This window comes from Schistocerca gregaria, chromosome 1 (genome assembly GCF_023897955.1).
Source record: "Schistocerca gregaria isolate iqSchGreg1 chromosome 1, iqSchGreg1.2, whole genome shotgun sequence".
Taxonomy (NCBI): Eukaryota; Metazoa; Arthropoda; class Insecta; order Orthoptera; family Acrididae; genus Schistocerca; species Schistocerca gregaria.
Window position 1 is genome coordinate 1,198,395,688 of NC_064920.1, and position 12,909 is coordinate 1,198,408,596.

At 44.8% G+C, this 12,909-nt stretch overlaps 1 protein-coding gene across 1 annotated transcript in view; it reads right to left on the reverse strand.

Moving 5' to 3' along the window:
• The window catches only part of LOC126284727 (chondroitin sulfate N-acetylgalactosaminyltransferase 1), a 492,417-nt gene that overhangs the window by 248,854 nt on the left and 230,654 nt on the right, over positions 1 to 12,909 (reverse strand). The window contains exon 3 of the mRNA XM_049983864.1: positions 7,992 to 8,140. Coding sequence (XP_049839821.1) covers positions 7,992 to 8,140 — 149 coding nt within the window. The remainder of the gene's footprint in view (positions 1 to 7,991; positions 8,141 to 12,909) is intronic.

A 12,909-nucleotide genomic window follows, 5' to 3' on the forward strand; every position in this document is an offset into this window, starting at 1 on the left:
GCTTTACTGCTGTCAAGAACACATCATTGACTGTCCAGTTGAAGGTACTCCTGCTTTAAACAATTTATGTATTTTTTTTCAGAATCGATGAGTGTTTAGGCTACAATGGTGGAGATATCGTGATTGTGTAGTGATAAACATATTGAAATGGTGACAGTTTCTGGCCGCAGCCAGAGACATCCATCAGGAACAATCCTGGACAGCAACTTTCTGGGAATTTCCCCAGATGCGCCTTCCTGACACTCTTGTCAGTGCCGACGATCAAGCTCCACGGTCGACGGCCATTGACTCTGACTTGTGTTGTCAACCTTGCCCCATCATCCCGCAGGGTTCATCTACAACCTGTAACGCAGAACGAGGTGGCGTAGTGGTTGGCACACTGGTCTCGCATTCGGAATGGCGACAGGTTCAAACCCGCGTCCGGCCATCCTGATTTACGTTTTTCGTGATTTCCCTAAATCGCTTCAGGCAAATGCCGGGATGGTTCCTTTGAAAGGGCACGGCCGATTTCCTCCTCCTGCCCCTCCTGTACCATTCGGCTATGTCTCAACACTCTCATGCTTCCTGAACGAATCCGTGATAAATCGGGCAGCTCCTTCTGAAGCTTTATTTTAGGCACTAATCAGATTTGGTAAGGGCCTCAGACCGACGAACAGTACTCATGAATGGGTTGAAGAAGGATTTTGTAAGCTATTTATTTCGTGTGTGAATGAGCACCATGTTACAGGAATATCCAGAAAATTAAGCATGGTGATTAGATAAGCTTCTCTTCATAGTAGTTGAGGGGTTTACAGAACACAGTAATTAGAACAAAGACCAGAATAATATAACATCAGGGAACTGCTTTCGTTGTGCTGTCTCCTCAGACATGGATGGCAATGTGGTTCTTGGATCGTTGGAATGCTGTGACGTACCAGTTTGGAAAGGATAACGCCTAACAGAGGTTTATGAGTCTTGAAGCAAGTTCCATACTGCTGACTGCTTTTCTATGTTTGCAGAATATCTCTGCATTACATCTGAAGCTACATGCGTGCGTGCGCGCGCGCGCTTGCACACACACACACACACACACACACACACACACACACACACACACACATAATCAAATCACTGAGAAGAGAGTGCCGAAGGTTACTTATTATCGTAGAACATAATGAAATTTCTCCTCGCTCCATAAGCGAATGGTACGTGAGAAGAATTACTGCTTGTATGCATCTCTGAAATTCTTATTTGCCTAATTTTACTTGTTGTGTACAGAGTATCATTGTCTCCGAAATAGACAAACTGGTTCGAGACAGTAAGGTAAATATTTTCTATCAACAGAGACGTTATTGCTAGTTTCCGACGAAGTGTGGATGAAATATGTTTCCAGATTTCTTATTTCAGACAGTGTGCGTCATGGAGAACCACATCCTATGTATTAGAAAGACATTAGCTAATTATGAGGTGCTGAGGAATGAGCAAGCCTTGTCAAATCATGCTCATAGTAACACTTATTTAATAATGCTTCATGAAGAAAGGTATAGGCTGTACATCAGTTGGAAGACTTTTTTCAGTATATTTAAATAACAGTGTGAGAGATGTGCTTAGGACATCATGATTGTCCAGTTAGGCTCGCCATGTGTAATAGTAGCACTTTCCAGTACGTATTTGAGTGAGGTATTGGCACTGATCAAGTGTTAAATGAGGTGAAAATCGTAAGTGTTACCACTAATGACGCCAACTGTGTATCCCCTTGGCGCTAGCTTTGGAGTGATAAGACCATGTAGGCTCAAGGCAGCGGAAGGAGCTGTGCGAATCAAGGCACAGAAAGGAGAGTTGGTAAGCACGTGCACCATCAAAGATCTCACTTACTTGTGGAAGAGTCCAAAAATTTAGTCTGTGGATGTTAAGTCCTAGCTGCGAAGGACAATTAAGAGATGGTAGGAGAGGGGCGGAGGGGGGAAGAGGGGGACACACAGGTCTCCATTACCAGTGTTGGCATCCAATGGCTTATCCTCTGGTTTAGAATTCTGGCTCCAGAGATAAAGCAACTGATAGGATTCAGAATGAGATTTTCACTCTGCAGCGGAGTGTGCGCGGATATGAAACTTACTGGCAGATTAAAACTGCGTGTCGGGCCGAGACTCGAATCGGGACCTTTGCCTTTCGCGGGCAAGTGCTCTACCAACTGAGCTACCCAAGCACGACTCACGCCGGGTACTCACTGCTTTACTTCTGCCAGTACCTCGTCTCCGCAATATCCTTTCTTTCAGGAGTGCTGGTTCTGCACGGTTCACAGGAGAGCTTCTGTAAAGTTTGGAAGGTAGGAGACGAGGTACTGGCAGAACTAAAGCTGTGAGGAGGGGGCGTGAGTCGTGCTTGGGTAGCTCAGTTGGTAGAGCACTTGCCCGCGAAAGCAAAGGTCCCGAGTTCGAGTCTCGGTCCGGCACGCAGTTTTACTCTGCCAGGAAGTTTCAACTGATAGGATTGTTGTGTCAGTAGCCATATGTCCTATTCGTAATATCAATGATGTGTGTCTTTTTTTCTTTATTGAGTTTCGATCCTCCCCCCCCCCCCCCCCCCCCCCCCGCTCTGGCAGCACCTTAGTGCAGAATTTGTTTTAAAAACATGAAGATAAGAAATAATAAAAACAGGCGATAACATTGGAGACTTAAATGGTAACATATCGGAAAAATCGAGGAACTTAAAACATAGAAAGACGGGATGATGATGCTAATAAAATACATATGAAGCAGACAGGTAAAATAGTAGAAAGACAATTTAAAAAACACAGTAGAAGTCTGGTTTCTGTTCACACTCTTACATCCAGTGGCAGCATGATTTCTGTTCGCAACACTTTGGAAAGACGAACAATACTGAACATTCACTTGAACACTGCACTAAAAAGTAGGCAAATATGACATACCACAGCCGAGGGCAGGTGGGGGGAACCTGGACAGATGATGGTAAAATAAAAAGGAGGGATGGAGAGGAAAAACGAAGGGGGGAAGGGGGGAAAGGAGCCGATGGAGGATGAGGACCCATAAGAAGGGGGCAGGGACTGCTGGGCAGATGTGACAGGGAGTAGGGAAAGGCAGAGGAGGGGAATACAAAAGGACTCAGGGGGGGGGGGGGGGAGAAGGGAGGTAGGGAGGGGTTGGGCAGGGAGGAAAAAGGATGGAAGGGGGGAAGAGGGAGCCCAGAGAAAGGACAGAGGAAAGGAGGGGGCGAGGATCAGAGTTGATAGGAGGGATAAACGGAGGGAGGGGCACTTGATGGAAGCCACCTTGGGAAAGGAGATTCAGGGTGTAGAGATGGAGGGTAGAGGGGACACAACAGTGAAGGCATGGCAGAGGGTAGGGATGAGAGAGCAACCAGGGGGTGATGGGGATCAAAGCGGCGGGAGGTGTAGAGTATGTGGATATATTCGAGCAATAGGGGCAGATGGGGGAAAGGAATCAGGTTGTAGAGGATGCACCTGGAGGACGGAAGGCATATACAGAAGGTGAGGCAGAGTGCATGAGGCTCAAGGATCTGGAGGCACATAGAATTTGGGAGGGGGGGGGGGGAGGCAGATATCCAGGCGGGACTGGCATAACAGAGGATGGGACAGATTAAGAATTTGTAGGTGTGGAGGAAGGTAGAGGGGTGCAACCCCCATGCGGGGCCAGAGAGGAGTTAGAGGAGTCGGACGTGGTTGTGGGCTTTGGATTGGATGGCATGTGTGCTGTACCTACATAGATGTAGATCCGCACAGCAGAGATCATCCAGTGAAAACAGATAGTAGGTCAGCAAGGCTGTCAGTAGGAGAGGACCTCACGAGTGCAATCGATAGAATATACATCAATCTCTCTTGCCGGTGGAAGTATTAGACAGGACAACGCCTCGTTGGAGTACAGTCAATAGTAGCACAGTCTAATAAATACAGTTGTGACATTCTCTGCTGTGAAAGCTGTTACCGTTTGGCTGCTGGAGCGACATTAGCGTTCAAAGCGGTGAAAAAGCAGACACTTACGTGTGTCTTAAGGATAATGTTTTTGATCCCTTTTCTACGTGATTTTAAAAAAAATATTTATTTTATTCTTTTGCCTCCGAGAGTTTGCGCTTGTTTTAGAATCGTCCATTTCTTTTGATATCACACAAATGGGGCTTAAAGCCATAAATCCGCCGACTAGCTACAACATAGTCGTGAAGAAATGCACGTGACGTGGGACAGAAATGTAACCTACCATGTTGATATTAAAAGAATATAAACACACAGATTTATAGGTGAAAAGCAAAGACATGTAGGGCTACGTGCAAAAGAGATTGACACCCCATCTGCTTGTGTAGCAAAGGACGGTTTTATTGCTTCTAACGGTTTCTTACGTCTTTGAGGCAGTTTTCTCTTCATAAACTGGTTCGCTTTGAAACGTAGCGAGTATATAGGTAAACAGTCTTTCTTCGTGAGGCCTTCTGCTATTCAGTAGCCATTTTCTACTCCTAAAAATAAACATTAATCATGGATACATGCATGTAGATTACAAGCGAATCCTCACGACACGTTTGGGTAATGTGATGTTCTAAGCCTCTCAGACTCCTTAAAAATATGAAATTTCGTGCTTTCTTCTTGCTGGTGGTGCAGTTTATTGAGCTATGAACGCTCCCATTTGTAAAAACCATTTTGCGACCAATATTAACAAGATCCCGACAAATTCAACAGTACCACGTGCTTGCCAATAGGCCACACTCAGTAAGAAAAACAGAAGCCGCGCTGTCTCGGGCACCTTGTCACGCTTCGCGAGGCTGGCCACGTGAGAGGTCTGAGCCTCGGGCACGGGTCTGTGCGTTGTCCATAGCGTAAAATAGCTTAAGTAAGATTAAGTAGTGTGTAAGCCTAGGGAGCGATGACATCAGCAGTTTGGACCCATAGGAACTTACCACCAAGCACACACACACACACACACACACACACACACACACACACACAAAACAAGATGCAATGTCGCTACTTTTAGAACTGTCACACAGCTTAACAGCTCATGCGTCCAAGTTGCTGACAAGACTAACATACGGGAGACCGAAATTGAAAACTAAGGGATGTGTCACACGACGAGTTTGGCTTTTGAAGAGGTACAGACATAAGAGAGGCAGTTCTGACATTGCGGTTAACTATGGAAACAAGACTCATAAAACTCAAGGTGAATTCTTAGGATTTGTTGACCTGGAAAAAACGTTGGACAATGTCAAATGATGCAAGACGTTCGGAATTCTGAGAAGAATAAAGCTAAGTTTTAGGGAATGACGGGTAATACGCAATGTGTACAATAATCATGAGGGAACAATAAGACTGGAAGAACAAAAACGAAGTGATCGGATTAAGAAGGGGCTGAGACAACATCCGTAGCCTTTTGCTCGTACTGATCAATCTATATATCGAAGAAACACTGACGTAAATAAAAGAAAGTGAGTGGGATTAAAATTCAGGATGAAAGGATACCAGTGATACGATACAGTGATGGCGTTGCTATCCTCAGCGAAAGTGAAGAATAATTATAAGAATTGTTGAATAGAATGAACAATCAAATGAGTACAGTATAAGGGTTGAGTGTAAATCGAAGGAAGGTGAAGGTGAAAGTGAAAGTGACTAGAAGTAGCAGAAATGACGGCAACGAGGAACGTAACTTCAGGATTGGGGATCACGAGGTTATGAAATGCTGCTAGCTAGGCAGCAAAATAACCCACGAGGGACGGAGCAAGGACGACATAAACAGCAGACTGGCAAAATGGCCATTCCTGGGCAAGGGGAGTCTACTGGTATCAAGCATAGGCCTCAGTCTGAGGAAGAAATTTCTTAATGTACGTTTGAAGCACAGCATTGTATGGTAGTAAAACATGGACTGTGGGAAAATCGGAACAGAAGAAAATAGAAATATTTGAGACGTCAATGCCAATTATTCACCAACAGCCATATACTTTAAGGTATTATTTTATTTTATTCTGAAAGCACCAAGTTTCGGCATTTCATTGTACCACCTTCAGGCCCCGTACGTTACAAATGAAATGCTGAAACTGACTGCTTTCAGACTAAAACAAAATAATAAAGTAATCGGCTGTTGGTGAACTACTGACAATGAAGATTAGATACGAGCCGATGGCCCCTGGCCGTAAAAACTTCAGAGGAATATAGAGACTGGAATACGTTCAGGAAGTAGCTGAGTACATAGGTTGCTACTCTGGGATGAAGAGAGTGTCATACGAGACGAGTGGCGAGACGCTTGAAACCATTCAGAAAACTTACGATTCAATAGAGCAGCAACCGCCCAGCACTGAGGTGAGCAGTTGTGAGCGTGTGGGTGCTATTCTGTCATTCTGCGCAACAGATTAATCTGAGATGTACCCTTTACCGCGTGGCTCCTGAAAGATGCAATTTCCACCCCCACACTACTACAGAAGTCAGACAGATGCTCCTAACGTTCTAAAGAGAAATGCCTGAAAAACTTTCAGCAACAAACATCTTCTGGAGTCGTCTGCTGTAAGGAAATGACACAAAAATTCGCAAAATTTCTTACGTAACTAGTGGGATACTTGGGTACTGGAGTAGTGCTAGTTAGTGTAAGAAAAACAGGAAACTAACGGGAATTATTACTTATTTTGCAAAAATTCTGAGAAATCACAATGACACTATTAGTTATGAACTGAACAAGTTATTTCCAGGTTCCTTTCGGAGTGTGAAGTTACCTCTTAAGAATACGATTCGCTAATGAATTTTCTATACAAAGTTTAAGATTGTTATCGACTTGGCAGAATGGCTGAGAGGCGCTCCTACTCAACTTGAATAATTACCTTTAGAATGTTGCTAGGTACGGCCGAGGCTGTCGCGTGTGAAATGCAGTGATGTGTACTGTTGTGGAGGAAATATGGGGCTCGCAATAGCTGTAGCGCACAATACCTTAAGCTGCGATAAATGCTGTTTGCGCCGCTCGCTGCTGACAAATAAGATAACTCTCGTTCTATCTGCATTGACCTTCGCCGATCAAACTCTCCCTACGCCTTGAAGTCAAGGACTCCTATTCGCCCCTAGCCTAACTATTGACTTGGGACACCGGTCAGATAACCAGTTTATCGCATTGCCACTCAAAAATTCGCTCGCAGGCGTTTAACTATAAATCTGTCCATTGACACCAAACAATAAGTGTGGCAGCAAACACAGTGAACAACGCTTAATCGGAAGGACTCAATATAGAGTCGCACTCCGATTCACTCTCGACAGAGGTGCTTTCCCAGTGAAGTACCTAGGAGAGGCTTGTTCGTCGCTCTTTGAGTACACGTACGAACGCACACGCTCTCGTTACGTGTTCTCGCTCCAAGAGCGACAACAGAACGGCCCCTCTACACGCCAGCCGTGAAGGGGTATATATTTCGGTCTGTTTCATTACTCCTTCAGCTCAAGGCGTCAGGAATATCGTCTGCCAATCGGCATTGCTCTTCTAAAACGGGAGAATGACGTTTAAGGCGACCAATCCGGAAACTTTAGCGTTGGCGTTTGGCGTTTGCTGTCCCCCTGTGAAAACCTCTGAAACTGCTTGCTGTGTTTGTAAAGAATGCATAGGCGGGGCGCTCCCACACAACGTAGCGGAATTTGCTTTCAAGCCGAACACGGGGTTGTTCTGCCTTTCACTCAGGCAAATGCTGTCCGCTCCACGTGCTGAACCGTCCTCTGAAGGGACCGGCCTCTCGGCGTGCGGTCCGCCTCTCCCGAACTAAAAGCTCTTGTGACCATCGTGTCTTGAATGTGTGTGTGTGTATGCTAGCCTCGTGTAGCTGAACTGCAGCGCGCACTTGTTATTTGCATATCGTTTGCACGAATTCATACGACAGTGGCTTCATGTTATCGAGTTCGGGTTCGATTTAAGCGTCTTGATGTGAGGAATATGATTGTGAGGGCGGAATATGTAAGCATTGAAGGCGAGGAGACCGCGACGTCTTGCACAGTGACGGCTGGCGCAGCGCGGCGCGGCGCGGCTTACCTGTGGAGGGGTCCGGCAGCGCCGCCTCCTGCTGCAGGTCGAGGTTGCAGCGGCCCAGCAGCAGCAGCGACAGCAGGCTCAGCGAGCAGACCACCAGCAGCAGGCGCGTGCCCGCCAGCAGACGGGCCGGCACCAGTCGCGGCCGACGCCTGGCGCACACAAGGGGCGCTGCCTTACCGACACGGCACTGGCAAGGGGCTGACAGCACCCATCTACATACACTACTGGCCATTAAAATTGCTACACGACGAAGATGACGTGCTACAGACGCGAAATTTAGCCGACAGGAAGAAGCTGCTGTGATATGCAAATGATTAGCTTCTCAGGGCATTCACACGAGGTTGGCGCTGGTGGCTACACCTACAACGTGCTGACACGAGGAAAGTTGCCAACCGATTTCTCATACACAAACAGCAGTTGACCAGCTTTGCGTGGTGAAACGTTGTTGCGATGCCTGATGTAGGGAGGACAAATGGGTACCATTACGCTTCCGACTTTGATAAAGGTCGGATTGTAGCCAATCGCGATTGCGGTTTATCGTATAGCGACATTGCTGCTCGCGTTGGTCGATATCCAATGACTGTTAGCAGAATATGGAATCGGCGGGTTCATGAGAGTAATACGGAACGCCGTGCTGGATCACAACGGCCTCGTATCACTAGCAGTCGAGATGGCAGGCGTCTTATTCGCATGGCTGTAACGGTTCGTACAGCCACATCTCTATCCCTGAGTCAACAGACGTTTGCAAGACAACACCCATCTGCACGAACAGTTTGACGACGTTTGCAGCAGCATGGACTATCAGCTCGGAGGTCGTGGCTGCGTTTACCCTTGACGCTGTATCACAGACAGGAGCACCTGCGATGGCGTACTGAATGACAAACCTGGGCGCACAAATGGGAAAACGTCATTTTTTCGGATGAATCCAGGTTCTGCTTACAGCGTCATGATGGTCGCATCCGTGTTTGGCGACATCGCGGTGAACGCACATTGGAAGCGCGTATTCGTCATCGCCATACTGGTGTATCACCCGACATGATGGTATGGGGTGCCATTGATTACACTTCTCGGTCACTTTTTTTTTGCATTGACGGCACTTCGAACAGTGGACGTTACATTTCAGATGTGTTACGATCCGTGGCTCTACTCTTCATTCGATCCCTGAGAAACCCTACATTTCAGCAGGATAATGATCGACCGCATATTGCGGGTCCTCTACAGGTCTTCCTGGATACAGAAAATGTTCTACCACTGCCCTGGCCAGCACATTCTCCAGATCTCTCACCAATTGAAAACGTCTGGTGAATGGTGGCCGAGCAACTGGCTCGTCACAATACGCCAGTCACTACTCTTGATGAACTGTGTTGAAGCTGCGTGGGCAGCTGTACCTGTACAAGCCATCCAAGCTCTGTTTGACTCAATGCCCAGGCGTATAAAGGCCGTTATTACGGCCAGAGGTGGTTGTTGTGGGTACTGATTTCTCAGGATCTATGCACCCAAATTTCGTGAAAATGCTATCATATGTCATTTATAGTATAATATATTTGTCCAATGAATACCCGTTTATCATTTTCATTTCTTCTTGGTGTAGCAATTTTAATGGCCAGTGTAGCAAAGTGTGTTCAATATACATTATGTGATTAAAAGCGCCCGGTCACCCCAAAACATACGTTTTTCTTATAAGGTACATTGTGGTGCCACCTACTGCCAGGTACTCCACATCAGCGACCTCAGTAATCAGTAGACATCTTGAGAGAGCAGAATGGAGCGCTCCGCGGAACTCACAGACTTCGAATGTGGTCAGGTGACTGGGTGTCACTTGTATCATACATCTGTACGTCAGATTTCTACACTCGTAAACATCCCTAGGTCCACTGTTTCCTATGTGATAATGAAGTGGAAACCTGAAGGGACACGTACAGGACAAAAGCGTACACAGCCCGACCTCGCCTACATAAACCGCTGACAGTTGAACACAGTCGTAACGTGTAATAGGCAGACATCTATCCAGACCATCACACAGGAATCCAAAACTGCATCAGGATACACTGTAAGTACTATGACAGTTAGGCGGGAGGTGAAAAAACTTGGATTTTACGGTCGAGCGGCTGCTCATAAGCCACACATCACGCTGATAAATGCCAAACGACGCCTCGCCTCGCGTCGTATAAGGATCGTAAACATTGCACGATTTAACTTTTTTTTCATTTGAAGACTACAGAGTAGCCCACCACGTGGGTTACTAAGGTGGGCCGTGTGCTACTTAAGACAAGTAACAAGCCGGGCAGCGTGTTGGTCTCCTAGCCGTAATGGCTGCTCGCAAGTTAGGTTAACTTGACAGGTCCCCATTCCGTTGGCGTCCCTGCCGCCTGGAGGCGGACCTTCTTCTAATATTTCTGCCCTGGCCGTTGATCTGTGTGTTGGTACACTCTTTGATACAGTAAGTGATGTTTTAATGCAAAATAATTAATAAAACCGATATAATTATGTAAGTATAAAGTAAAACAAGATAGAAATGAAAATATATAAACAAAAAACAAAGAAAATAATTCTAAACTATACGGTATCTACAAAGAACCAAGTTCTCACTGATGCAATTTCAGAGTGCAAGGCTATACATGTGCCCCAAAATGTAACTGAACTAGATTTCTCTATATGAGATTATAAATGATGTTAAAATTTCACATGAAACATAACATAATGAATATTAAGATATAATGGTATTGGTAAATCCTTGCATAAACAATCTTAGATGCAGGAAGTATTCAGGTAGCTATGTTTAAACATAACAAGATTCCCCTATTCAAAATTTAAAAATTAAATTTAAAGTTAACATTACAAATCATCAATTGTTAGAGACAAGTGGTTACCAAAGCTAAAATAATTAATAAAAAGAATATAATTGTACTTAGTATAAAATAAAATGAGTATAAACAGTGAATTTTTAAAATACATGGTGTCTCCTGAAACCTGATTCTCGCACATGCAATTCCTGAGTGTGGAGGCTGTGTATGTGCCTGTGGATTGAACATAACTAGATTTCTCTATATGATATTATAAATAAGGTATCAAATTTCACGTGAATAATAAAACAACATGAATATTAACATATAACAATACAGTTATACCTTTGCAGGCTATTAATCATAACTGATACCAAAGTTATCCCCAACACAAATAAAAATACAAAACTATTCACGTAGCTAAAACTTGTACATGATCAATTCCTCTATACAAGATTTTATTTGGGACAATAGATTACTAAAGTAGAAACAATGTTAATATATCTTAAAAGCTAGCAGTGTCTATAGTAGACAAATCAAACATTAAGTTTCATAGAAGTCTAAAATGTGATTATTCAAGCGTAAAATTACTTAAGTTGATTACAACTAAATCCAGTACATGTGGCAAGACAAGTGACAAGGTTGTGAGCCAGGAAGGGGGATCTGCATGAATGTTCAATGAAATCTCAGATATTCTGTGGGCCAAAATTGAACACTGGAAAAACGTTGTGTGGAGTGACGAATCACGGGACACGATCTGTCAGGGTGGGGGTATGGCAAATGCCCGATGAACGCCATCTGCCAGCATGTGTAGTGCCAACAGTAAAATTCGGAGGCGATGGTGTTATGGGGTGGTCGTCTTTTTCATGGAGGGGCCGTGCATCCCTTGTTTTGCGTGGCACTATCACAGCACAGGTCTACAGAGATGTTTTAACCACCTTCTTGCTTCCCATTGTTCCAGAGCAATTCGGTAACGGCGATTGCATCTTCCAACGCAACCGAGCACCTATTCATTATGCACAGTGTGTGGCAGAGTGGTTACACGACAATAACACAGAGTCCTGATCTAAATCCTACATAACACATTTGGGATGTTTTGTAACGCCGACTTTGTTCCAGGCCTCACCGACCGACATAAATCCTCTCCTCAGTGCAGTACTCCGTGAATAATAGGCTGCCATTCCCCAAGAAACCTTCCAGCACCTCATTGAACTTATGTATGGGAGAGTGGAAGCTGTCATCAAGGTTAAGGGTGGGCCAACACCATGTCGAATTCCAGCATTACCGATGGAGGGTGCCACGAACTTGTAAGTCATTTTCAGTCAGGTGTTCGGCTACTTTTGATCATATAGTGTACTTTATAAGGCAGAAAAAACGATGCACCACAAAACGATTGAAATCGGTAGATGTGATGTACATGTACAGACCAGCAACTGATTACAGTTTCAGAAAAACGGGATGATTTGTTCAAGAGAAAGAACTTCACGAATTGAGCAAGTCTACAAAACGCAATAATCACAATCAAAACAATTGGACGACAATGATACTGAAGATATGAATATTCCGACTTAGAGACATAGATACCTACATAACATGTGGACCTTACTCTTGGCGTTGACTGACAGGGTTACTGGATGTCTTCCTCAGGGATAGCATGCCAAAGTCTTGCCAATAGACCGGTTAGATCGTCAAAACTTTGAGATGGTTGGAAGGCCCCTACCAAAAAACTTCCAGATAATCTCGGAAGGTGACGTCAGTGGTAACTAGCGTTCTCTTTTTATTGCCATTTGCAGGACATTTAAAAAATAAAATGGAATGTAATAGCTTCACATAAAATTACAAAAGCATCCTTAAATACTAAAATACATTCAGTAAATATGTTAAAGCCAGAAGGAAGAATCTACACGTAGGTGGCGCAGATTGAAATACAACACTGAAGCGGCGAAGAAACTGTTACACTCATCCGTATTCAAATACAGAGATATGTAAACAGGCAAAGCCTTTGTCAGGCAGCAAGTGTCTGGCGCAGCCGCTAGATCGGATACTGGTGCTACAATAGCAGGTTATTCAGATTTGAGTGAGTTTGAACGTGGCGTTACAGACTGTGCACGAGCAATGGAACACAGCATCTCCGA